This window comes from Saccostrea echinata, unplaced genomic scaffold (assembly GCF_033153115.1).
Source record: "Saccostrea echinata isolate AGI-Se365-2 ecotype Australia unplaced genomic scaffold, CSIRO_AGI_Sech_v1 ptg000033l, whole genome shotgun sequence".
NCBI lineage: Eukaryota > Metazoa > Mollusca > Bivalvia > Ostreida > Ostreidae > Saccostrea > Saccostrea echinata.
Window position 1 is genome coordinate 14,781,517 of NW_026889782.1, and position 26,769 is coordinate 14,808,285.

The window sequence follows — 26,769 nt, forward strand, 5'->3', positions numbered from 1 at the left end:
ACGTTAAAACCGAGCAAAGTTAAGTCAAGTGTTGCAGTGGTTGCTGTAACGAAAACAGTCCTGTCACTGCTCAATAGCCAGTTTTTGCTAATTTGCAGCCAGTTTGTATAGAAATATACATGTACATATGTTATTAATGCTGTGCCCCATATAGACCGACGTTTGAATTTGGGTGAATAAGTTTAAAGGGGCCCACGGTTCAAATTTAACTTTTATTACCATGAGCAAACTTTAGCTAGCGCCAAAAGCATTTACTAGAAAAATTGAAATTTCACTAGAAATTTTCAGAAATTATTCAATAATGGTACATTCAAGCTCGAATGCAGTTTACGTTGTAAAAGTAAGTCAGAGATTTGGGGGGGGGGGGGGGGGGCAAAGATTGAGAATTTCAGTGTCAATTAGACTTAATGGGATTTCAAGAAAATCCCTGTCATATGAGACGTAATTTCAAATATTTGTAATACTTTGACAAACAACTCAAGAATATTTCAAGTTTGAAATATTACAGTGTATAACTTACATCAAGAACAATACTGGTATCGATTATCTAATGAAGAAATCAAAAATGTTTGACCAACAAAATATTTCTGCTTGAGTTTATTGAGAAACATGAAATAAACAAAGTGATTGAGAAAACAAATTTATTAAGATTTCTTCATGGGAAAACGTCCAATACATTTTGGAAAAATACAGGTAAATTCATTCGGGACTAATGTCAAATCACGGCCAAAGATCGGTCCCTAAAAATCATGACAATCAGTCATTCAAACACTTTTAATTTGGACAGGTAAAAACCCAAAACTTCTTTTTCGATAAATTCTACTAGTGTTTAATTTGACACACTCGCTAAAATGTATGTTATGGTAGTATTTAGCGAGTATTTCCACTTAATTTTAAATCCTGGGGCATTGTTTACAATTTTAAATTTCTATTTTATTTTAAAAAAATAGTTTCAGTTTAATGAATAAAACTTACATGAATATTCTTATAATTAATTCAAAGAATAACGACATTCTTCATAACATCACGTCAAGCATCTCTGTTTTTAAGGTAGTCCGATCCTCAGGTTCTGAAAATCATCCTTTAAGTAATTGACAATGCTCACAAAAATGTCACAGATTTCACAGAGTAACTTTTAAATAAAATAAAATATTTAAGAGTTATCCTTCCTGGCTGAGGATCGGATCGGATATCCTTTAGCAGGGCACGTTTTACCGGGTGTATTCAATTTGTTTACTCTGTATACATCACTGAGCCTGGACTGACAATACTGGTGAGTTGGTTTTGCTTTCTCACATTTCTACTCTGGATTTTCTGGATCAGAGTTTTAATATTTTTCATTTATACATAACTTAATTTATACATTTCTTAAGTATTAAAGATAACGTTTACTTCGTGAAAGTGCAAGTATATGTGTCAATCAAACGCGTGCCGAAATTCGTAATTTTTAAATTTCCAGACAAAGTTTCTAAACACCGATCTATTACATTTCGGTGTGAAACATTCTAGCGACATATTAGACATAATATTATATCGAAAATTTTAGAAAAAAAATTTCTGCCCCTCTAGCACAAAATTCCAGCCCTCCGTCGGCAATTGATAGCGTTAGGAATTTACGATTCTTGGATGCCAGATTTAAATGGCCTTATTAAAGGCCGCACACTAATACATCAGAAAGCTGTACCATGAATCAATTCTAAAGATGTCAAATTATTTGCAAGGTTTCATATTGGGATATTTTACTAGAAAAAGAATTAATGGTAACCTAACAACTTTACTTTATAATAAACTTGATGACTTCAACTTTTCTATTGTCAATTTCCCTTAATTATGTAGCAATATACCTTTATCACCTGCATATAGGGTTTATGTCTCCCAGTTGATTCGATACGCAAGAGAATGCTCTATGTACGAGCAATTTCTAAATTGAGGCAACAGTCTCGTTTGAAGACATCATTTCGCGAGTTCTATGGTCGATACAATGACCTTATTAGCAAAAAACTTCTACCATTCAGTCCAATGACTTTTTTCATACTATTTGATAGGTCATTGTTTACACATCGAATTTCATCATTACAATGACAATGAGCACACGGCGGGTGAGACCGATGACAGGGGATGCTTACTCCTCCATGGCACCTGATCCTAGCTCTGGTATTTTTAGAGGTCCGTGTTTGCTCTGCTCCCGAATTGTATTGTTTCAATGGACTTTTGAGCTTGAATACTATTCGTTATCTCCATATTTTATACACAATATTACATGTACGAAAGCCTATTAGGATCAAACTATGGTAAAAAAAAATTAAAGGCGTTATGAAGTCTTTTCAAAAGGTGTTATTACGCGAAAAAAGGCGTAATAACGACTTTTGAAAAGGCGTTATAACGCGGAAAAAGGCATAATAACGCAAATAAAGGCGTAATTACTCCTTTCCAAAAGGCGTTATAACGCCAAAAAAATGGGTTAAGTACGCCTTTCCAAAAGGCGTTATTACGCCTGTCTAAAAGGCGTTATTACGCCTTTTAAAAAGGACTTAAACAAAGGTGTAATAACGCCTTTCTTAAAGGCGTTATTACACCTTTTAAAAAGGCATTATTACGCCTTTCCAAAAGGCGTTATTATGCTTTTCCAAAAGGCGTTATTACGCCTTTCCAAAAGGCGTTATTACGCCTTTTAAAAAGGCGTTATTACGCCTTTTAAAAAGGGATTATTACGCCTCTCCAAAAGGCGTTATTACGCCTCTTATTTTTCAATACATGGTTTACTTAGCAAACCCTGGGGACTGATTATACGAGAATTAGATTTCCAGGGAAAAATTTTTTAAATGTGTAAAATATTTTCAGTTTTAAACCAACTAAGTCCTTCTCTGATGCCAGACACCTCTACCAAGGTGTATGAATTTCAGAAATTTGGTTGAAGCTAATTGCTCATTATACCTATGCAAATAGTTTGTCTGTTTTTTTTCCAAGAGGAGAGAAAAATATTTCAAATTTGACATGAATTTTTAATACATGGCTAGCAAAGCCCAAAGCTGGCTCTGCCTATATCCTGGATTTTCAAAAGTAGATTGTTGACTTCTCTTAATACGCATGTAAACAGCTATCTGCGAAATGTGCAGGAATATAGAAAATACTATAAATTATAATATAATTTATAATATTAAAACTATAATCTAAATATTGCATAAATAAAGATGGCTTTGGTTCAATCTTTCGCTTATTTATTATTTTAAAATAACGCCTTTCCATTTTTGGATATAACTCCTTTTCAAACAGGCCGGTAGTACGAATGCGAGTGGGGGGTAAGGGGGGGGGGGGGTCCTCCTACCCACTTTTTAGAAGAATAGTCTTGCTATAGTTTAAATATAAAAAATGATTTATTGATTGCTTGGTCCCTTAACATTTTGTTGCAGTATGGTTAAACTCGGGCAATTTAAAAAAGTTTTACCGAAAAGTTCGAAAATGATTCCCCTCAAGTTTAGGCAGTTTATTTTTTCGGGGGGTGGGGTTGTTTCTTCTTTTTTTTTAAGATACCAATTTTTATGGTAGGCCCCCCCTTCAAAAGCACGGATCTGTCAAAGACATAATACTGGCTCTTCAAAAGGCATAATAAAGCCTTTTGGAAAGGCGTAATAACGCCTTTTCAAAAGGCGTAATAACGCCTTTTAGAAAGGCGTAATAATAACGCCTTTTGGAAAGGCGTGATAACGCCTTTTGGATAGGCGTAATTACGCCTTTTTTCGAGTTATAACGCGTTTTGAAAAGGCGTAATTACGCCTTTATTTACGTTATTATGCCTTTTTCCGCGTTATAACGCCTTTGCAAAAGGCGTTATTACGCCTTTTGAAAAGGCATTATAACGCCTTCTAGATTTTTTTTTACCGTAGTTTGATCCTAATAGACTTTCGTATAAATGGAACCAAACTACATCTAAAAAAATTATTAAAAATGCCTTGAAGACACGATTTTATTTTATTAAATCAATTAATATGTGGGAATGAAAAACTAACCTCTATTATGCATCGGTCATAAATTTATTTTAAAGATTTTAAAAGATAAACTACATGTAGGTGCCTGGTTATGATGACCATGGGTGTTTCTTGAAAAAAAAAAAGTGAAATTTGTGGCCCTAGGATCAGGAGTTCTGGCGTTAGGGGGAAAGCTCTTATGATCATAAGTGAAAAGGCATAAATTCTAAAAAAACAAAAAAAAAATCTTATCCTCTCCTCCTGTTTATTTAGAGCATAACCTAGGTGCATGGTTATGATGAGCAGGGATGCCTTTTCCAAAATTGTGAAATTTGTGGCGTCAGGGCTATGGTCGGGCTCTAATGATCGTACAGTGAAAATGCATAAAAGCTTTTAAAGTAATGTTCTGTTACCCTGTATACATGTATTTAGAAGATAAACTAGGTGCCTGATAATGATGAGCTGAGGTGCTTCCAAAATTGTGAAATATGAGGCCCCAGGGTCAGGGTTCTGGCGGGCCTTTAATGATCATATGGTGAAAATGTCTTAATTCTTTCCCAATCGTTTTCTTTTACCCAATATGTTTATAAGATACACTATGTGCCTGGTTATTATAAGCAATTGTGAAATTTGTGGCCTCAGGGTCGGGGGTTTCTGAAGTTAGGGCGGTGGTCTAATGATCATATAGTGAAACTATAAATTCATTGATAATCTTCTTCTCCGCTCCTAGGTATTGAGCAAACAATCAAACTAAATGCATACTTGTAGTATGACTAGCAAATGTGCCTCTTCCGATTGAGAAAGCAAGCTTAAGAAAGAAGAAGAAATATGGAGAAAACGAACAGTATTCAAGCTCATTGTCCTTTCAAACAATACAAATGGGGAGCAGAGCAAACGCGGACCTTTAAAAACATAGGTGGGATCAGGTGCCATGGAGGACTGATCATCCCCTGCCAACCGGTCACACCCGCCGTGTGCTCCTTGTCATAATTGGGTAAAACGGACAAATCAGTGTGTTTATAATGGCGTATAACAATTATTATGAAAAACGTCAGTTAGCATTTGACTTAATGATAGATTGTAGTTGCTGACAAGGTTATTGTATCGACCATAAAAATTGCAAAATGATGACTTCAGACGAGACTGTTGATGTCCTTGTCTCATCAACTTGTTTATCAAAAGCTTGCTTAGTTTTAGAAATTGTTTAGAGAATGCTCTTGCATATCGAATCAACTGGGAAACAAAAACCCAATATGAGTAAGGGAAGCTAACGATTGAAAAATTGGAGTCATCCCGTTTGTTATAGAAAAATGCAATTTAGCAGTTTTGATCCATTGTACACATAATAACACAGGTCAATATGGAAACCCAAATCCTGTTTAACATTGTCTTTTTGAATTAATTTTGATAAGTATCATTATCACACACAATTTGACATTTTGAACCACTGATATATTATAAGAAGCTTTAAGCTTACGGTCATGGCTCCTTTGTGTTTTTGTACCGATCTACTGACCCGATTCTAAAGAAAAAGGTTTAAAAAGAAAAGAAGAAACAAAAAACATCACATATGTATAGAAAATATAAATTTTATGATGTAATTCAGTGAGAGGGAATGGTGATAGTTTAAACATTAAAGGCATTTAAGTATAGTTAAAAACATTTAGACCTCCATGCTTTTGTGAACAATTAAATTTACATTTTGGATATATCTGTATATATTACAATGTCGCAAGCAAAGTATATAATGGTTTTTGCAATTTTGTTATATTCATCATATATAAATATTTTTAAAATTACTAAGTTGCTCCCTTTTCCAAAATAGCTGCTTTAAAGTCAGTAGGTTTCCTATGAACTAGGTTTCCACAGTACACATTTTTAATAGAGAACCATTCGCGCTGAGGTGTATTCAAGCGTAAATTTCAATTTAAATAATTGAAATTTGGCTTCACTCGGGGTTGTTTCCCGAATAAAGCCGACAATATCTTTTTCAGTACATGCTGACAACTATCAATTAAAAGACATATACATGTAGAAGACACTCTAGTTAAACGGTGGCTATTTCCAGAACAAAGCTCTTGGACAACTTAGTTCATTGTATGCCTTTTTGCTTTAAGGATGTTATTCGTGCATAAAAGGGAGCAACTAAGTACTACAATGTTAGTTATCATTTGTTAATAGAAAATGTTCATGAAATTGCATAATTACCTATATCTTATTTTTGCATCTTAAAGATTGTTTCTAATCATAAAATCAATGAGAAACTACATGTATTATACATTATTATCAAAGCTTATTATGCAGGATACATTATTCACTGATAAAGATAAATCGTTTTAAAATGTACTTGCTAACTAAACAAAAGACAGAAATAGTATTTCCAAGAAGCTTTGTCGTGTTGATCGCAGCTATCATCATCATCAGTTTTTCTTGCTAACAAAAAGAGAAAAATAAAGGTGTTAAGAACCATTCTCTGTAATGTTAAGGTTTGAACTTTTAAAAGAAGCTGTGGCATACATGTACATGTCTCAAGGAATTATGTGTATGACTACAATGTAGGTTTTGAACAACTCATATTTTTCTTGACAAGTTTTTCAAAATAATTTACTAAATGATTCAAAACAAGAGCCCATTGGACACAATTCTCACCTGAGTCAATATCGCCCTATCGTTCTTCATCAGCAGTTTTCCCTGTTATGTAAAACTTTAATTGTTGGCCCACCTTAACCCCGGGGGTTATGATTTGAACAAATTTGAATCTACACTACCCGAGGATGCTTTTAAATAAATATGACTAATCATATGCATGCTTCTGTCATTCGTAATAAGATTTGTAAAGATTTTTTTTTTAAATTTCTATTCCTATGAAAATCTTTGAATGCACGTTGTGGTCCCGTTCTATTCCCGGGGGTCATGATTTGAACAAACTGAAAAATATACTTCTTGAAGATGATTTCATATAAATATGACCATTGATGTCTTGCTGTTCTTCGAAAGAAGATTTTTTTTTTATATGTTCCTATGTAAATTTGTGGCCCAACCCTACCTCAGGAGTCATAATTTGGATTAACTTGCATTTTCATTTTTTTAATGAACCTATCAATTAAGTTTCAACTCTTCTGGCCCGGATCCATAAGAAGATTTTTTAAAGATTTTTTTCCCCAGTTTATTTCTATGTAAAACTTTGTCCGCCTATTGTGGCCACACCCTTCCCCCTGGGGTCATGATTTGAACAACTTGAACCTTCTCCATGTAATGACTTTCATATTGGTTTCAAGTCTTCAAGCCAGGTGGCTCTTGAAATGTTTTTAAGCTTTCCCAATATATTCATATGTGAAACTTGATTTGCCTATTGTGGCCTCACATTCCTCCTCGAGTCTTGATATGAACAAACATGAATTTAGAATTCAGAATTAATCTGAGAATGCTTCTATATTTATATGACTTTAGAAAACGATTTTAAAAGATTTTTCCCTCTATATTCCTATGTTATCTTTCACTGCTAATTTTGGCCCCATCCGAATCCCGAGGGTCATGATTTGAACAAACATGAATGTGCATTATGTAATGAAGATTTCACTTAAATTTCAACTCTTCTGGCCAAGTGGTTCTACAGAAGTCAAGAAGAATGTTAAGATTGTTCCCTGTATATTTAGATTTCAAGTCTTCTGGCCCACTGGTTCTTCAGAGAAAAAAATAGATGATATTTTTCAAAAAAAATCTTATGATCGCATTTTACATGTAATCGCCTATTGTGGCCCAACTTCGATACTGTTGCTGGGGTAAAAACTTTAAGGTTAGTCTGTAACATGCGTTCTAAATTATCAATATATTATCAAATTTGAAACAAGATGAAATCTGATGGATTTATAGCTGAAAACATGACAGAGGTTTGCTTAAATTGCTTATATGTAGCTTTAGAATTACAACTTCGTTCTTTGTGTTGCAGTTCAGTCCTGCAGAAATATTAAACATCTGTATGATGCAATTGACTTTTTATCTCACCACAGGCTCCTGGTTTAAGTTCAATGTCATCTAATCCCATCCCCTGGTATCCTTCTATTGCTTCTATTGTAATCTGTGTAATAAAAGAATCAATATACTACATTTTTAGAAATTTGTAAAGAGGCCTTAAGGTCTTAACGGTCACCTGGGTATAGGGGATATATATAGTATAAAATTAACTGTTAAATGAAGCTTTGTTGCCCAAAAAGAAAGAGGAATAGGATGATCAGGATCAACGAAATAATTAGTCTAATATTCAGTAACAACTCATGCATTAAATTCTAATCTGCCCCTCCCCCCATTTATCACTGTCACCATGCTAACTAACTAACAACAAATTAGTGCTTTTGTATTTTTTTAAACCTCATATTATACTCTATCGCATTGGCCTCTCTTGGTCTTTGAAGAAAATTAAATGTTATTTTTGTCTCATTTATTATTTATCTTTTATTTACAGGTCTACCTGATCATAAAACCTATGAAAGTACATTTTGTTTTAGGCAATAAAAATGTTCATATTTTCTTTAGACAATATTCCTTTCAAATGAAATATAAAGATAACGAACAGTATTCAATCTCAAAAGTCCATTTAAATAATACAAATTGGGAGCAGAGGAAACCTGAACCTTCAAACACATCAGAGGTGAGATCAGATGCTATGGAGGTGTGAGCATCCCCTGTCGACCGGTCACACCCACCGTGTGTTCCTTTGCAGTACATTTACATGTAACGTGCCAAATGAAAATATCGGCGAATTTTTTAGATAGAAAATACATTCTTTAAAAGGATGGCCGATTCTTTTGAGGACTTAACTATTACCGGACAAATGTAATGTGATTGAAAAAAACATTTTGAAGACGATTAGATTTCTTATTTAGACTTGTCACGTGATTTCAGCATATATATCTGCAGTATTGAGGTCATCTATAAATTCCAATATTGCAAGGGCATAACCAAGTTAAAAATCTAAGTTAAATTAATAATTATTTTCAACACTCTTTGTAGTTTGTGAAAAGTGCTGCGAACCTACATAGATTCTACTATCTAATTGCTAAAATTACATTTCTTAGACCGCATAGAAAATACTTTGCTGGTCAAGTACATAAAATATAGACATAATTTATTTGCAAGATTTCATCAGGTTCGCAGCACTTTTCAAATATCTTCACACTTATTGAGTTTATGTGTTTGTATGTTGTTTAACGTCACTCTCGAGAATTTTTCCACTTGCCGGTGGAGAGCTGCAAATTTTGTCCTATACTCGGCACTTACGGCCATTAAGCAGTGAGGAATCTTTTTCGTACCAACACCTACTGCGACACGGGACCTAGGTTTATACGGTCTCATCCGAAAGACCGGTCTCAACGTCCCACAGTGGGATTCGAACCCGCGACGTAAGGATCAACTCCTTACTCCGCGACTCTAGAGCAGACGTTCTAACCACTGCGCCACGCGGGCGACTGCGTTTGTGTGTACAAGCTTGGCATAATTCATTGAGGGTATGCCCTTGCAATATATCGATTTATTACGACCCTTCTATTACCCCTCAATGAATCTTTATACAAATATACGGCAGTATCGCTTGTCTAGGGGATGTACGGGAAGTATATGAATAAAATCATAAAACAGACATCGCATGCAAGCTAATGACCTTTTATATATCTGCAAATATTACAAAATATATTTTTCATTGTATAAAGCATAACTTGTTCCGCCTCTCACTGCATACAAACTGGGTCAAATTTTACGATATGACGTCACATTGACAAGTGCATTGCGATCAATGAATTCTTTATATATTGGCCTAGGGCTGGGACGATATATTGAGATAACGATAATATCGATTCTGTGTGAAGACGATACGCATATCGATACATATGAAAAAATATCGAAATATCGCAAAAGAATTTCTGACTTTTGTTTTTCTTCGTTTACTTAACATTTTGGGTTTAATATATAAAATAAATATACTAAATATGAATATAAATATGAAATACATAATAATTATTACCACTTGGGCCAAAATAAAAATACCTTTGTTTCCCCTAGCGCGACCGACCCACTTAAATCGTGCCGACTGAAAAGTTTTTATGATAGGGTAATTTAAATATTTTTATTTATTTGTTTATCAACTTTATAGAATACAAAGCTTGCCTCATGAGCAGATGAGGGGTCCACCTTGTGAATACATATCAATAAATTTCACTGCATTTGATTCGTTTCCATCTAATAAACAGTTTTTGTATGATCCTATTTTTACTATATAGAACTACAGGAGTTGTAAATATGTCTTTGTATGATTATTTCATTTTGATAAATATAATTCAGATGGCGTTTCTTTATTCCTTTTATCTATGAGGTATTTACTCCGTGACTATAACATAAGATATACGAAACTTTAATCATGCTAGATATGGTTTGGTTGAATTATATATTGTTTATACATGTACACTCTTTCCAAATAGTGTTGAAATCTTTAAAATTTGCTTATGATACGGCTTCCTGAGACGTCCAGTTTATTTTTCTTTAGTTATGCCCTTGAAAACAGGTTGTTTCTTTGTCTTAAAATACCTTTAAAAATTGTTGGGCCAGTAGAGGACTCCTAATTTAGACTTTTACTCGGCACTGGCCACTGATCATTAAGCATCAGTAAGGGATCTTTTCGTGCCATCTACATGTATACTGCGACACTGGACCTGCGTTGTTTACGGTCTCATTTGACTGAACAGTCTCCACGTCCCACGTCGGGACCTGTGACTTAGAATAAGCTTCTGAATTACGTCGTGACTCCAAAACAAAACTAAAATAACTGCGCCACGCGAGGCCTTTGACATTTTGTCTGTGTAAGTAATCGAAGATGATGGTAGGTTTGAAAAATGTACTCGGATATTGAGTATATGCGAATCTTGTGTTTTTGTAAATATTCGATTTCAATAAATTTACGCTGGCCTGAGATATTTCACAAGTTCAAATGAAGAATATTTGTGAATTACATTACCATACATGTCATTTCATTTGCTTAATATTCGGTTTAAAAAAATGGTTTCTTTTGTTCTTTCTTATTCATAAGATATTATTCAATTTTTCAGAACGTATTTCCAAAACTGCTGTCAGAAAAAAAAATGATTTACCTACCTACAGACCCAACTTGAGACTTTTGGGTCGGGTTAGGGGAAACAAAGATATTTTTAATGATGGCCTTGTGTAAAATAATTTTGTTTTAAAATAGATATACAACTTCTTTCAATAAATTATTCTTATCTGTGAATATATGTTTTGTTCATTTCAAGACAAAAAATAGATTTTATAACCGATTCAACATATCGTGATAAGTATCGTATCTTGGCTCAAATATCGTAATACGTATCGATATAGAAAAAGTTCTCTCGTCCCAGCCCTATATATTGCTGTGTGGGATTTAACCAACGACAAAGATACATGTATTAGTAAGTATTGATGCAGTTTAAAGGTATCCAACAGTTTAAAATAGCAAATCATTTCATTTTGTGGTAATTTTAAGAACTTATATTTTCGTGTGATGTCATAGTAAGCATTTCCCGTATAAATTAGGCCCCGCATCCTTATTGTAGCCTTAACTGTGCTGCGTTGTCATGATCGAAAAAAGCCCCGGTATTGCAAGAAATTGTTGGAAGACCTAATCTCCAAAAACTACATGGATATTGTCAATCAGGAACTCAAGCATCTTTTTAATATCAACTTCAGAGTACATGTACTTGTGTGTATAATCAGAATGCTTTTTAACAAAATAATTTTGCAAATGACCAAAAAAAAAAGGTTAGTATATTAACGAGTTCCATTTTTATTAGTCCCCTACTGGTGAAACCGGAGGGGACTATAGGTTTCCTCCGAGTCTGTCCGTCCGTCTGTCTGTCCCTCTGTCAGTCTGTCCCACTTGGTTTTCCGCACTTCTTTTTCTAAACGCTTGCAGAAATTGAGCTGATTTTTTGTATGTGAGTGTATCTTGATGAGGTACAGATCAAGTTTGCATTTTGTTTCGCTTCAATGATTTTTGACGGAATTGCGACCTTTTCAATTTTTCAGGGTTTTCCGCAATTTTTTTTCTAAACGCTTGCAGATATTGAACTGATTTACGGTATGTGACTCAATCTTGATCAGTTATAGATCAAGGTTGCATTTCGTTCCGCTTCATTGACTTTTGACGGAATTATGGCAGTTTCAATTTTTCATGGGAACCAGATTACGCTTGCCGGTAGGGGACTAGTATTGCTAATGCAAAACTCTCAGAATGCTTGTTGAAAAAGCACCTGTCTATGATGTCAAAAAGACAAAAAGTCAATTTATCGTGTGGGATGATTGTATATAGTGTTGAAAAGTCATACGTATTGATGTTATTGATTTTAGTAAAATTTTGTGATTTCAAATTTTCTATAAGATCTTTGGAGTTTATAAGTATCCACATCTTATTTACACCACTTCTCGAATATACTGTTGTACAGTACTCCTGAAGTTTCTCCTTCATTACAGTATACATTTTAGTGAGGAGTAAAGCACGAGGCTTGGTAGAACATTTACTGGAACCCATTATGTATCTTTGTTTGTCAGAATTTTTATGAAGTTTAGGAATCCAATAAGGGTATGGTAATTCAAATTCATTTTGATTGTTGGGAAAATTAATATCTAAAACGGACATATGATTTTAAAGAATTTCCTCCCTAGAAAGGGAGCTATGGTTGTAAGTTGGATTTCCACCTGCAGAATTAAATCCTAGTTACTCTAAAAACAATTCAAATAATGAGCCTTACAAACAAAGACTATGTTGTTACCAGCTTTGTCTGCTGGTATCAGTACATACTGATCGTGTATTCTAATTCCTTTTTCACTTCTGAATTATTAAAGACAGAAGGATTAATAGTTTTCATACAGCCCCTCAATCGCTTAATATGAGATTAATTTGGATTAAATTAACATATTATATCAGCTTACTTTAAGACCCTTTACAGAGGGGATCGTTACTTCTGTCCTATTCCAAGATCCGACGATGATGTCAGAGGTACCCAGGGTAAGTATTGTCGTCTGTTCCTGGTTATCTCCCTTGTAGTGAACCAGAACCTGAGTGTCTGTCCCAAGGCCATAGTATTCCTCAGTGTATCCATATTTCATGCTTAAACATCTTTCAGATTCTAAAATAATAAGGCCTTCGGCTTATGAGCTGTTTCCTAACGTAAATATTATACTTTACTGGTATCACGTATGTTTTTGTATAAAGAAGAAGACACTTTGAGAGTAAAAAAAAACTGATTTAAATTTCAAGCTAGAAATCCAAATTTTGTATCATACGGTGAATGTATATAGCAACGCACAAAAAAGTAAACACTAGAAAGAAAGGGATTAAGTGGCTATACCTTAAACAATTACTTATAAGTAAATTTAATTCTACTATAGCAGAAGTATTATGGTATATCAATGAGATGTCCTGGAATTAAATTCCATTTCTAAATTATAAATGATATTTACTATAGAAAAAAAGTCATGAGAAAAGTAATTAAAATCAAAGTATTCAGTTATTTATGATAAACTATTTTCAATTATACCTTTATGTTAGGATCAATTCAATTCATTGCCACCTGCGATGGGAACTCTTGTCAATGATTTGTGTGATACCATTTTTAAGATTTGGTAAAAACTTAGGTATACCATATATATCAGAATACGTGCAGCTAGAACAGATAGCAATATTTCATCGGAGTGCCTCAGATGAAACAAGGGCAGCGCAAAGCAGAGCATCCCCTCGCAAAAAGAGCACATCAATCCCGATAAAAATCATTGCTTGTGTAACTTCCGTTACGCATTCACCCATATCCAATATATCCAATTTCGTTGCAAAGGGATAATTAAAATAATCTTACCCTCAAAATTGACAGATGTTACCAAATAAGCCTTTCCGTCAGGGAAATAGGATTGTGAATTCCTGATGACAAGATACTGGAAGCCATTTTCATTTCCAGGAAAGTTAGGATCTACAGCCTTAAAACAAGGTTACAAACAAGGTAAGTAATTTAATGATGGGAGGCATAGATAGGATCTCCTATGAATTCTGGTTGGATATGATAGTTGTGTGATAAAAACACACGAGTTGGATAAAAAATCGTATCCAACCACAAACCACGAGAGATTCTTTTTATCAGGTTTCATATATTCTATATAAAGCTATTTCATGTTTTACGCTGTTATATACCGTGGATATAAAAATATATCCCATGAGCTCCAACTGTATAAAGGAGTACAAATGATAAAAAAAAAAACTTCCACAAGATCCTATTATACTGTCTGTCTTATTTTGTAATGTCGTATTTTTTGAGAAGGACTTTATTTAGCCACTGAAATTGTCTTTATTGTACATGTTTGTGAAAATAAATGAGATCTCAGGGGGAAATGGTGGGGGACGAAATGAGAACTTTACAAAAAAAAGTTTGATTGTAAAGACTAATATATCAATATTAAAATCTTTTTTTGGTTGTAAATTCTATTTAAGTACTATGCATACATACGCTGCTGAGTATAAACTCAAACGTCGACATTTGAGTGTCTGGATGAAAAACACATGCACGGAAGTCATTTTGGAAATCACACTTTGTTTTGGCGTCAGCTGTAAAAATAATACATAAAGAATTGTTTATTATTTTTATCATTTATCTAATAAGTGATATTTCGGATTATTTTCCTATTTTTTAAACTATTAATGTAATGTGTGTTTTCTTTTTTCACTTTAAATGCATTTAAGGTTAAGTTGTAGATTTTGTTTGATCTTAAAAATTAGACATACATGTATCTTGTGCAATCTTTGTTTTTAAATCGTGTATTCTTATAAAAAATCCCACTAGAATTACAATCCCATTAAATTTTGTTTGATTAAACATTCAATATTTGTTGTCAGTGTTGTCCAAAGATTATATTTTTAAATTTGATAAAAACAGCATTCCTAGAGAGGTTTCAACAAGAAAGAGGAACAAATATTTTTTATATATAAATGCATTGAATCTACTGGATGAGCTGACAATTACATGGTCCGTAGAACACGTCGAACCTCTAAATCTAATGCTTGCAAGTTTCTGTTCAGGGGATAAAATCCGAATCCAAGCAGTTCGTTATGTCCTAAACTCCTAGCAATGGCTAAAGTCAGAAAGTTAATTAGATTTTGCGGCTGAACAAACCACTGGGGGTACAGACGCTTCGCCTACAGCTCCATTCAACATGAATTTATAGAAAAATACTCCTTAAGGTATTTTTAAATCCATAATTATAGTTTGAAAGTAGTTGAAAATATAAAATTTGCTAAAGATTTAGAGGAAGAAAATAACAACATCAACCTGAATAAATTTTAAATCGTACCCGCCAAAGTGTTGCAGTCGTTTCCAGAAAACCCATTCAAACATTCACATGTGAATCCGCCTCCAGAAATATCAGTACACTTAGCTCCATTTTTACAGGGTGAGCTGACACATCCTTTAATGATAATATACTACATGTACATAGCATTCCCCTGCGCATCAGTTTTATTTTTCTTGTACATTATTCCTTACTTTTTTTCTTTTTTAAATAACAAGCAATATTTCCCTTATTATTTTATTACGTGGTTGTGAAGTAATCGAGGATACAAACAAGGTAAATATATAACCTTCTCTTTGATTAATATATCTCTGACATTTTTGTATTACCCGACTTGACAGCTTGAACTGAGACGGAAAACCCCTTCCCTGGTGCATGGTCCTTGTGTTTCTTGCTATTGAAGCGGATCATCATTCTTGTTGGATCACCAATTATCATCTTTGTAAAGATTTCTCCTCCCGTGGTCCCGCATCTCCTGCATAAAATTGAATATTGTTAAGCTGCATAGAAAAACATACCATTCCATATCTAAGCAAAAAAGGATTTAAATCTGTTAAGCCACATAGCAAAACCTACCTTACGACAATATATTAAATTACTAATAAATTTCAGTTTATTTTTAGATACTGTATGTAAAATGTATTCCTTACTCTTTGCCTCTATCGCCAATTAGGTAGTCCCTAAACTCTAGCCAATGATAGCAATCGTTATATTCGCTATATGGGATATTCATTGACTCTATTGTGGCCTTTATACGCGTGCCAGATGGTCCCTGACAATAAGAAATTGGAAAATAATTTGTCTATGAAAACTAAATATATTTTTATAAAAAATTCTTTGTAAATAAAATTGTCACGGTCAACGAAAAAGTATTGTAGAATTGAAAGTTCATCTGTATATAATAGTGTACCATATTTCATAGGTAAGCAACAGTAAACTTCCTTAAAATTGTGCTAGGATGACACAAAATTTAATTTTAACCATCGTGCTCAATATTATCTTTGTGAGGAGCTAGAGAATTTCTTATATTACACTCAATGCAAAAATTATATATTTCAACACCCGCATAACGAAAGCCATGATCAACTTACAATCTTATAAAATTTACCTTGACAATCCAAGTGCACAATTGATCAGTCTTGTAAGAGTCCATAGCGATTGTTTTCTTTTCTGCATCACTACTGAGTGTTAGGAAACCCCCACATCCTATCAATCACAAAATTTCATTTTCAATCATATTTCCAAATATCTACATAATGTTTGAAAACAACAATAGCCTAAATTGGTGACAGAAGTTTTTCTCTTATGAATTCTGTCAAGGAGTATGCTAGACAATGTGCAAAATATTAGAACACCTTGATACTGTCGGAATCGATATACATAAAAGAATCGCAATAGATAATTTTGAGGGCAAATGCGAACTATCTTTACTTCCGTTTTCTGACTGTTAATGATGAAGAAAAAATAAGAAAGAGAATTTAATTGAAAATATATTTTGGTTTCTGCGAACAAAGCTTTTAAAATATAGTCTGTGTTTGTAAGGCTCATTATTTCAACAGCATTTTAGAAGAGCTCAGTTTTCATTCCACACCTATATTCAGAGTTCCCTTTCAAAAGCTGAATTTTTCGGAAAAAAAAAACCTTTCAGTTTTAAATATTTTAAACATTCCAGTCAATAGAAGTGAGTTTGGTTAACCGTGCCTACACTGGATTTAAAAACTTCATAAAAATCCTTGCAGCAGATTTGTTTCATGATCCATTAAATGTTCAACCAAGCCCCTATCCTTATCCTCACCAAACTACTCGTATTAACTGATATGAGGAGAAACCTCAGACGTATTGCGCAACTACATATTCAATAAGTGGTTTTCTAAAAAAGACTTCTTGGAAATGTAAAATCTCAAACTTTTCAAGTATCAAAACAAATGACTTTTCTAGGTTCTATGCAACGATAAACTTAAGAGCAGATTTTTTAAAATCATAGAAACTGTTCATAAAACAATAAGGAACTCGCAAATTTTCATATCTTGTAACTGGTCATATACAAAATCACTTTGTTAAAAATCGGTCTGATCATACAAAGAAGTACTCTAAATTGATAATAAAAAGATGTTGAATTTCCCCATTGACAATATCTATGTAGTCGTTGGAGATCAGGTCTTCAAACGATCTGTTTGAATTCCGAGTATTCTTTATTAGCCGTACTGTTTTTATATTCCTATGAAGCAAAATTTATTCAAAAACTTCTACATGAGTAGTCGACCGCGTGGCGTAGTGGTTAGAGTGTCTTCTCTAGAGTCGCGGAGTAAGGAGTTGATCCTAACGTCGTGGCTTCGAATCCCACTGCGGGACTTCAGATGAGACCGTATAAGCCGAAGTCCCGTGTCGCAGTAGGCGCTGGAACGAAAAAGATCCCTCAGTGCTCAATGGCCCTGAGCGCCGAGTATAGGTCAAAATTTGCAGCTCCCCATCGGCAATTTGTGGCGTCTTCATATGAGTGAAAAATTCTCGAGAGGTTAAACAACAAACAAACAAATCTATATGAGTATAATAAAACGTTTGCTGTGACCTTTAAGTTCGACGTTAAGATGTATGGACGATGTTAGATAAATAACATGTACTCGTAGTTACTTCCATTCATGAGTCGACTTGATATATCGCAATGCACTCGAAATTAATGACACAACAGAGTCTGCCATATCTGTTAAATATTCGAATATTTCTAATGACTGAAGACAATGAAGGTCTACTTATAACTAAACTGTATGATACACAAGGTGACTTTATCCTTTTCTATCGTCAACTTCCATTATTTATATAGTAATATTCCAGCCTTACTTGCATATGGTGTTTACGTCTTCAGACTGACTCGGTACACAAGAGCATAGTTAAATACCATAATTTTTAAACCGAGGCAAGCTACTGACAAATAAGGTGATATTAAAAGAATTTCAACACCCCCGCTTAAATTCAGCTTTTCGCAGATTCTACGATATTTAGAGTCGCCTGAATGGCGCATTGGTTAGAGCTTTGGCTCTAGACTCAAGGGGTAAGGAGTTGATCCTTACGTCGCTGGTTCGAATCCCACGTGGAGACCGGTCCTTCGAATGAGACCGTATAAACCGAGGTCGCAGTAGGTACTGCCACGAAAAAGATCACTCACTGATCAATAGCCCTTAGTGCCGTTTAAAGGTATTAATTTGCAACCCTCCACCGGCAAGTGGTGGCATCTCCAGTGAAGAATTTTCGAGAGAGACCTTAAACAAAGAACAAACGATAGTCATAATGACCTTATTTGCAAATACAGCTTACTTGTGGGTCGTATTTTGTCTGACATGTTTCATACCATTTGTTAGGTCATCGTTTTTCTACTAAAATTGACTAAGAAGTACTCAGAATACCTTATAAATGCATAGGGCACACAACAGGTGTGACCGGTCGACAGGGGATGCTTAATCCACCTAAGAACCCTATCTCTGGTGTTTCAAAAAATCTCTGTTTTTGTCCTGTTCATGATATTTTTTTTCTTGCTGGATTTATAATATTGATCGCTGTTCGTCATCTTCACATTTTGCATTCTAGTGATAATTGTATACCGTCAGTGGTGTCCAATTCGGAACAATCAGCGCCTTTCAGACCAGGCGGACATTTACACCCACAATTTCCGTCTCCTTTTATCACAACACCTCCATTTTCACATTTGTTGGTACAGCTTGCTTTATAAAAAAAAAATAAACCAATTCGATACAGAAGAACTTACATGTATTATGTACTGCAATTGTATTTTTTGGATACAGTATTTTCAATATAATTATCGTACTCTTAAACCAGTTCACTATACGACTTTGAATTAATTTATGGTCATGTGACAAATTTCAGCTTTTCAATGATACATGTATAAGCACATTCCTCATATTGAAAAAAGTATAATAGCTGTCATGTGACCTGGCTTACCAGTGCATTGATAGGCACTATTGATTTCCCCAATGTCGTATATTGTTAGAGAACTTTTCGTATTGGTGATAAGGTACTCCAAACTCATATCTGGGATGGACATCGAATTCGCTCCATTCTTTCCAAATGACTGTTAATTTTATTGTTAAACATTGATTAATTCTACTGAAAAGACTGGGTGTTCATTTTACATTTATTTGACACGTCATGTCGTCAGTCTGTATCAGAATTTTGAATGAGTCGGTCGATGGAATTTTTTGATAACTTTACTGCTGTTTTGGAGAAAAAAAGATGCTGTACACATGCATATAGAAATTTGGATCTCTGATTTTGGTTGAACTCTACCCTCCAGGGCTCAAAAATATAATAAACAAGATGTGTTTGTGAAACACTGATGCCCCCATATGGCAGCTTATGGCGAAGGTTAAAATTTCTCGAATGCAAGTCAAAATCCAGGCCAAAAGATAAAAAAAATGTTGGTACCCAAAGAAAGATCTTGTCTTGAGGAATATACCTGTGAAATTTGAAGGCCCTAGCTGCAACTGTTCAAAAGTTATGGCGAAGGTTAAAGTTTTTCAAAAGTAAGTAAAATGTCAAGGTCAAAAATTTTGGTATCCAAAGGAAGGTCTTGTCACAGGGATTACATATGTGAAGTATGAAAGCCCTAGCACCAACCATTCAAAAGTTATGGCCAAGGTTAAAGTTTTTCGAAAGTAGGTCAAACTCCTATGTCAAGGTCAAAGTGGTAGGTATCCGAAGTAATGTCTTGTCACAAGGATTACATATGTTAAGTTTGAGAGTCCTAGCGCCAACCATTCAAAAGTTATGGCAAAGGTTAAAGTTTTTCAAAAGTAGGCCAAACTCCTAGGTCAAGGTTAAAAGGTCAACGTGGTTGGTATCCAAAGGAAGGTCTTGTCAAAAGGATTACATATGTGAAGTATGAAAGCCTTAGCTCCACCTGTTCAAAAGTTATGGCCAAGGATTAAGTTTTTCAAAAGTAGGTCAAACTCCTCGGTAAAGGTCAAAGGGTAAAAGAGGTTGATATCCAGAGGAAGGTCTTGTCACAAGGAATATACATGTGAAGTCTGAAACCCCAAGCTCCTACTGTTCAAAAGTTATGGCCAAGGTTAAAGTTTTTCAAATGTAGGTCAAACTCCAAGGTCAAGGTCAAAGTTGTTGGTATCCAAAAAAGGCCCTGTCACAAAGAATACACGTGAAGTTTGAAACCCCAAGCACCAACTGTTCAGAAGTTATGGCCAAGGTAAGTCTCATAAGATTTTGCAAAATTGGGTCAAACTTCAAGGTCAAAAGGTCAAATATGATAGTACCCAAAAAAAGGTCTTGTCACAAGGAATACACATGTGAAATATGAAAGTCACATCTCCAACCAATCAAAAGTTATGGGCAAGGTTAAAGTTGACAACAGACAAACAGACAGACAGTACAAAAACAATATACCCCCGGGATTTTTCGATCCGGGGGCATAAAAAATATAAAAACAATCTACTCTACACATGTTAGTTATGTTTAATTTGCTTATTAAAAAGTTAAAGTGTGATCTTGCAACTCTTTTTTTTTAAATTTTGTACTATGTACGCCCTCTGGTCCCACCTAATCTCCAAAACCTTCATCTGAAATAACTTAAATCTAAACTACTTGAGGATGCTTGCATATTCGTCTGCCTTATCATGGCTTTACTGTTCATTAGAGAAGAAATATTTTAAAGATTTTTCCTGTATACTTTATTCATATTTGGATCTCATACTGTAGCCCGACCTTACCCCTGGAGGTATTGTACACAAACTAGAATTTACACTACCTGAGAATGCTTCCATATAAATATGACAAGAATGGCCTTGTTGTTCTTTACATTTCCGAAGATATTTTCTTTGTAACAATTTTTGTCTATTATGGCCCACACCTATCCCAAGGGGTCATGATTTTAGCAAACCTGAATTTACACTACCTGAGGATGCTTCCACATAAATATGACCAATCATGGCTTTACTGTTCTTGTGGAGATATTTCAGATTTTTTCTATGTATTTTTATGTAATAATTTTATATCCAATCTTAGCCACACTCTACCCTAAGGGATCGTGAATAGAACAGACTTGAATCTACATTAACTGAGAATGAATCCATATAATTATGAAATTCAATACAATCATGTACTTACGGCTTAGCTGTTCTTGAAAAGATCCCCCCCCCCTTTATATATTCACATATAAAGCGGATCACCTACTGTAGCCCCAGTAAATAATAATAGTAATCTGCCTAAGAGAAAATATCTTTATATCTTTTGACACAAATCAGGTAACTTCAATTTGGTTCCTTTAGAATTAAAAAAATAAAAACGTGTAAAACATTTGTTGATATTTTCTATCATATTCCCCTTCAAAATTATACATTGGTTTCAGTAACCTACCACTTTATTCGTAAATAACATTTGCATCAATCTTGCATTTAATAGATAAAGAATCATATATTTAATGTATGCGTGTTTCTATGAGAGATGAAATAAACTTCGTATTGAGATCAATTTTATATATTATAAGTAATTGAACTACCATTACAATAAATTATTATATAGGAAAAAGTGTTTGTGCAATATCTATCACAGTATACGTACATCAAGTTCATACTGCATCAGTGATTTGTAGTCGTACGGTTGCGCATTTTTTGTATTTTCCATCTCAAAATTATTCAAATATCCAGACTCGATCATTTTCCATTTCATTGACGTCATTCCTGCTCTGTCGCTGCGGGACTGTTGATGAGCCGCTCCCATTGCATGCAACATTTCATGTAAAACCGTGTGAATCTGTAATATCAAAAGAGATAATTATTTCTTTATCAATAAAATTAAAACCATAACTTGAAAAAAAAAAATGAAGCTTATCTAAATTTGATAAGACTACCATGGAACTTGAACTCTTCGGTGTATAAGTGTAGTATTAAGAGTTCCCTTAGGTATTTACAAGAAGATTTGTATAATGCACAGTTATAATACAAATGCAGTGTTTTCAGAAGGTGGACATACCGTGGTGCAACCGTCAGCCTGGATGGATAATGGTTGGGCACCTCCAATCTTTCCAACATAGGAGTAACAGCTGTAGAAATATATGTTTTAAAATCTTATATTACTTATATTTACTTATATTTTCAAACATTATCCGAAGCTTTCTCATACACAATGATGAAGAATGTAAATATTTCATTAGAAAAGTAATTTTCTTTTCATTAATAGTTAATTATAGAGAAAAGGAATATGTAGGAGATTTAATAATACATACTACTACTACTACAAAACACGTTTTTTTTATGAATTTATGAATTAAGTGGTATAGAAAGAATATATTCAAGCTTAAAATGTGGAAAGAGAGGATTACAAAATAAATACTTTAAAATCAATTTAATTCGGGGTGGGGTAGGGGGTTCGGTGTTCGTGGGCAATAAAAATTTTACTGGCTTGCGGATATAATATTTCGTGGACAACCCGTATTTACAGAAGATTCAATAAACATATACGTTGACAAAGTTACGGTTTTCTGACATATAAATTCGTGGGCGATGGTGACCCACAAAATGGTGACCCACGAACATCCCCCCCCCAACAGTGGCGATTCCCTAGAACACACCCTTTGTCATTTATAATCTTGACGTAATCGTCTTCTGATGTCCTTGGCACCCATTCTACACACGTGTTCTCTTTGAGCTGCCGTATAGCCTCTCTAAGTATGTCTTTCAGTAAGCTGAGATAATTTTCGCCTTAAAAATAATGAAAATATTCTCCTATAAAGCTGCATTTTACCCCCCAAAATAAACTATTTCCGATATTAATATCCTAAAGAAGATTGTTACTTTGAAAATGTAAACATTCTAGATATTTTTAATGACCAACGATCTTTTTTAACTACCCTTAATTTAGAAAAGTACAAAATTAACCATGAACATAAAAATATTTATTTAAGTATACAATGAGTTGTTAGTTCAAATGAATTCATCTAAAAAAGTAAATACATATTTACAGTTATGTTTAAGATGGAGTTGCCACTATACTAAACAAAATGAATACATTATGCAACACTAACTTCCGGCAAAAGTAGATTCGTCAATGACATAAGGGACTTTGCCGTTTGCCCAGACGGTGGATGTGTCCTCAAATATTCTTTTTGACGTTCTTTTGGCTTTCTAAAAATAGCATACAACACATATTGATGATGGTGATAATAATAATATTATTATAATATGATGAAGATGATGGTTAGTATTTATTTGGTAAAAGTAATAAATTTTAATTATCACTAACTAATTGAGGATATATGTCTTCTTGTTTTATATGTATGCATATTATCAATATTATTTCCTAAATTTAGCTTAATTATATTACATAGCCAAATTTTTGCGAAAATCATGAAAATGCAAGAACTATTAAGTGATGTAATAAAATAAAGATTAAAAGCATAACACCCATTAAAATATGCTTTCCCTATGCTTTGATTACTGCCGTTGAAGAAATCCTTACTCTGATTTGTTTTTGAATAATTCAAGATGAAACAGAACAGAAATTTGTACACCTTTATATTTAATTTTACTTCTACCCGAAAAAGATACAACGCCTTTTTTTTTTAATAAAAATATACTTTGACAGGTCTCAAAACATTCGTTTTTTTTTTCAGTTAATTAACCACATTCTTACCTTCAAGTGTATCGGAAGAGACCAGACCTGGGGTCAATTACTTCGAAATGTAATGCATTGAATTACAATTACTTTGGAATTTTTACCATTACAATTACCATTACTATTACTTTCATTCAGAAAAGTAATTATTTAATTAAATTACAATTACTTTGTTAAAGTAATGAATTATATTACACATTACATTTTATAAGAGAAAAACACAAATTTTATGTCCACACAATTTATCTATAAATTAACAACACTCTGTGTTCGGTCAATATGCTTTCCCTCATAGGATTGGTATTTTGGGATTCATTTATCATGTTCGTGTAGTTTACCATTTATCTACAGTTAACAAAGGTGGATAGGAACACTTTCAATGTTGTAGTTTTGTTCAGTCTCTCATGCTAGTTCTTCTGTTGTTGTTTTTTTTAAATAAATGATAATCATTTCATACTATATGTCTTAATATCGAGTGATATTTAATTAACTGATAATGCTTTAAATGTAAAATGAGTATGTATTAAAAATTCAATGAATTAGCACCTGTAATTAGCTGGGCAGGCATAATTAATCAATTAAGATATAAATTAAACACAATCAAAGATACACGGTTTGAAGTTAGAAGTGACTCTCAAGCTACCAAAAATGAATGATGGACAATATCGGTATTTACATTTGGCCTTTGTTTCCTTTTGAGTTTTGAAGTAGATCATACTGATCTTGTATCTTGCTTACCAAGTCCATTTCACCTGAATGAACTTTGTGAAAAAAAAGAATTAAGTTGAAAAATATAATTTGTATCATAATTGGTAGTCACAGTATACATGTATTGTCACTTTTTATGTGGCTTTCATTGAAACCTTATGATTGCTTTTAATATTTTTTTCTGCTCTTTTCAATCAAATTTATAACTGTCTTGTCAAGAAGTTTCCTATTAAAACAATTATTTAATATGTCTATTTCTCATCATTAAATAAACATTTTTTTTTTAAAAAATGGTAAGATATAAAATTTTAATTTTAAGACTGTACATGTAACATTAAAAATAAAAAGAATAACCTTTCAGTGACCTTGACTTGTTTCAGATACATTAAGAAAAACAGATTAAAATACCAAATATGATTGAAATGTAGTTAATAAGTAATGGTCATTACAGACATTAATTTGAAAGTAATGCATCACATTATGATTACTTGTAATTGAAAATGGATCCATTACACATTACACCAAATTACTTTGAAAAATGTAATGATTACAATGCATTACCATTACACATTACTAATACCCCAGGTCTGGAACAGACACCCCTATTTATGAGAATCCTATTAAATCGTATTAATTTTCAAATTTCGACGACAGAAGTGGATCGATTTAAAATAGTTCACTTTCCCCTAGCTTTCTTCCTTTTTTTATCTGGACAATAAATTCTTCGATAGTTGGTGGGCTTTTGTTATCAATATGCAAATATATTAAATCTAAAAATATATTAGCTGTAAAAAATTAATTGTACTTTTCTTTCTTTAACACGTATGGAAATAAGTATTTTCACGTGAGCCGAAGAAGTAAATTTTTTGTAATTATAAAACAATTTTTTTGAAGGAGGGAGCAAAACATTATCCGTGTTCATGGCACCATAATTCCGTAATTCCATTAGTTTTTGGGTTGGACGGGAGTCTTTCTAGAATCCACTCATTTTACGACAATCTTTAACTTTTGTTCTTTTGGTTGGGAGGGAGTCCATGTAGAATCTACTCAGTCTAGGACATACCTTAAACAATCCTCTTTTTGGCTTTGGTTGGGAGGGAGTCTGTTTAGACATGCCTTAAATAATCATTCTTTTGTTTTTGGATTGGGATTGCTCATACTAGGACATACCTGAAATAATCCTCCTTTTGTCTTTTGATTGGGAGGGTGTCTATCTAGATTGTCTTCCTTCTGTTCCTCCTTGTTGTGAGCATGGGTGTTAGTTGGCTAAACGTAAATGGTAAAGGAATAACTAATTTATTAATGATTGATAATCCTTAAAGCTGTAAGGTCCGCTGCATTCCTCGTCTTGTGTTTTAACTGGTTTTCAACAACTCTTAATATACAACTGCAAAATCTCATGTTTATAATTGAAGCGAAGTTACTTAATGAGTATCTTAGTGAGTGACTGTGAACTACAAAATCTCATGTTTATAATTGAAGCGAAGTTACTTAGTGAGCATGTGCACTGTGAGACCCCAATGATTGTTTTTTTTTTCTTCTTCAACACATGCAGACTTGAGAGTACAATCTTTTGAATGAAATATATGGAGATAACGAAGAGTATTCAAGCTCAAAAGCCTATTAAACAATACAAAATAGGAGGAGAGCAAACACGGACCTCCAAACATCAGAGGTGGGATCAGGTGCCATGGAGGAGTGAGCATCCCCTGCCGACCGGTCACACCCGCCGTGTGCTCCTTGTCATGATCGGGAAATAACGGAAAAATCTGTCGACGTTCAGTGTGTAAATAATGGCCTAACAATTAGTATGAAAAACGTCAATCAGCATTTGACTCAATAATAAATTGTAATTGCTGACAAGGTCATTGTATCGACCATAGAACTTACGAAATGATGACTTTAAACAAGACAGCTGATATTCTTGTTACATCAACTTGTTTGTCAATAATTTACCTCGTTTTAAAATTGTACATACGTAGAGCATGCTCTTGCGTATCGAATCAACTGAGAGATATATACCCCGTATTCAGGTGATGAATGTATATTGCTGCATAAGTAAGGGAAGTTGAAGATTGAAAAGTTA

General features: G+C 33.7%; 1 protein-coding gene across 1 annotated transcript in view; it reads right to left on the minus strand.

The window, feature by feature from the left end:
• Positions 1-6,315: 6,315 nt before the first annotated feature.
• Positions 6,316-26,769, minus strand: part of LOC133198174 (blastula protease 10-like) — a 29,266-nt gene continuing 8,812 nt past the window's right edge. Inside the window, exons 6-21 of the mRNA XM_061334307.1 lie at positions 25,854-25,949; positions 23,386-23,485; positions 22,933-23,062; positions 22,335-22,404; positions 21,924-22,115; positions 19,293-19,422; positions 18,935-19,054; positions 16,447-16,544; positions 15,989-16,110; positions 15,668-15,813; positions 15,342-15,455; positions 14,501-14,598; positions 13,859-13,976; positions 12,936-13,132; positions 7,971-8,043; positions 6,316-6,398 (exon numbers count right to left, since the gene is read on the minus strand). Of these exons, the coding sequence (XP_061190291.1) occupies positions 6,316-6,398; positions 7,971-8,043; positions 12,936-13,132; positions 13,859-13,976; positions 14,501-14,598; positions 15,342-15,455; positions 15,668-15,813; positions 15,989-16,110; positions 16,447-16,544; positions 18,935-19,054; positions 19,293-19,422; positions 21,924-22,115; positions 22,335-22,404; positions 22,933-23,062; positions 23,386-23,485; positions 25,854-25,949 (1,887 nt within the window). The remainder of the gene's footprint in view (positions 6,399-7,970; positions 8,044-12,935; positions 13,133-13,858; positions 13,977-14,500; positions 14,599-15,341; positions 15,456-15,667; positions 15,814-15,988; positions 16,111-16,446; positions 16,545-18,934; positions 19,055-19,292; positions 19,423-21,923; positions 22,116-22,334; positions 22,405-22,932; positions 23,063-23,385; positions 23,486-25,853; positions 25,950-26,769) is intronic.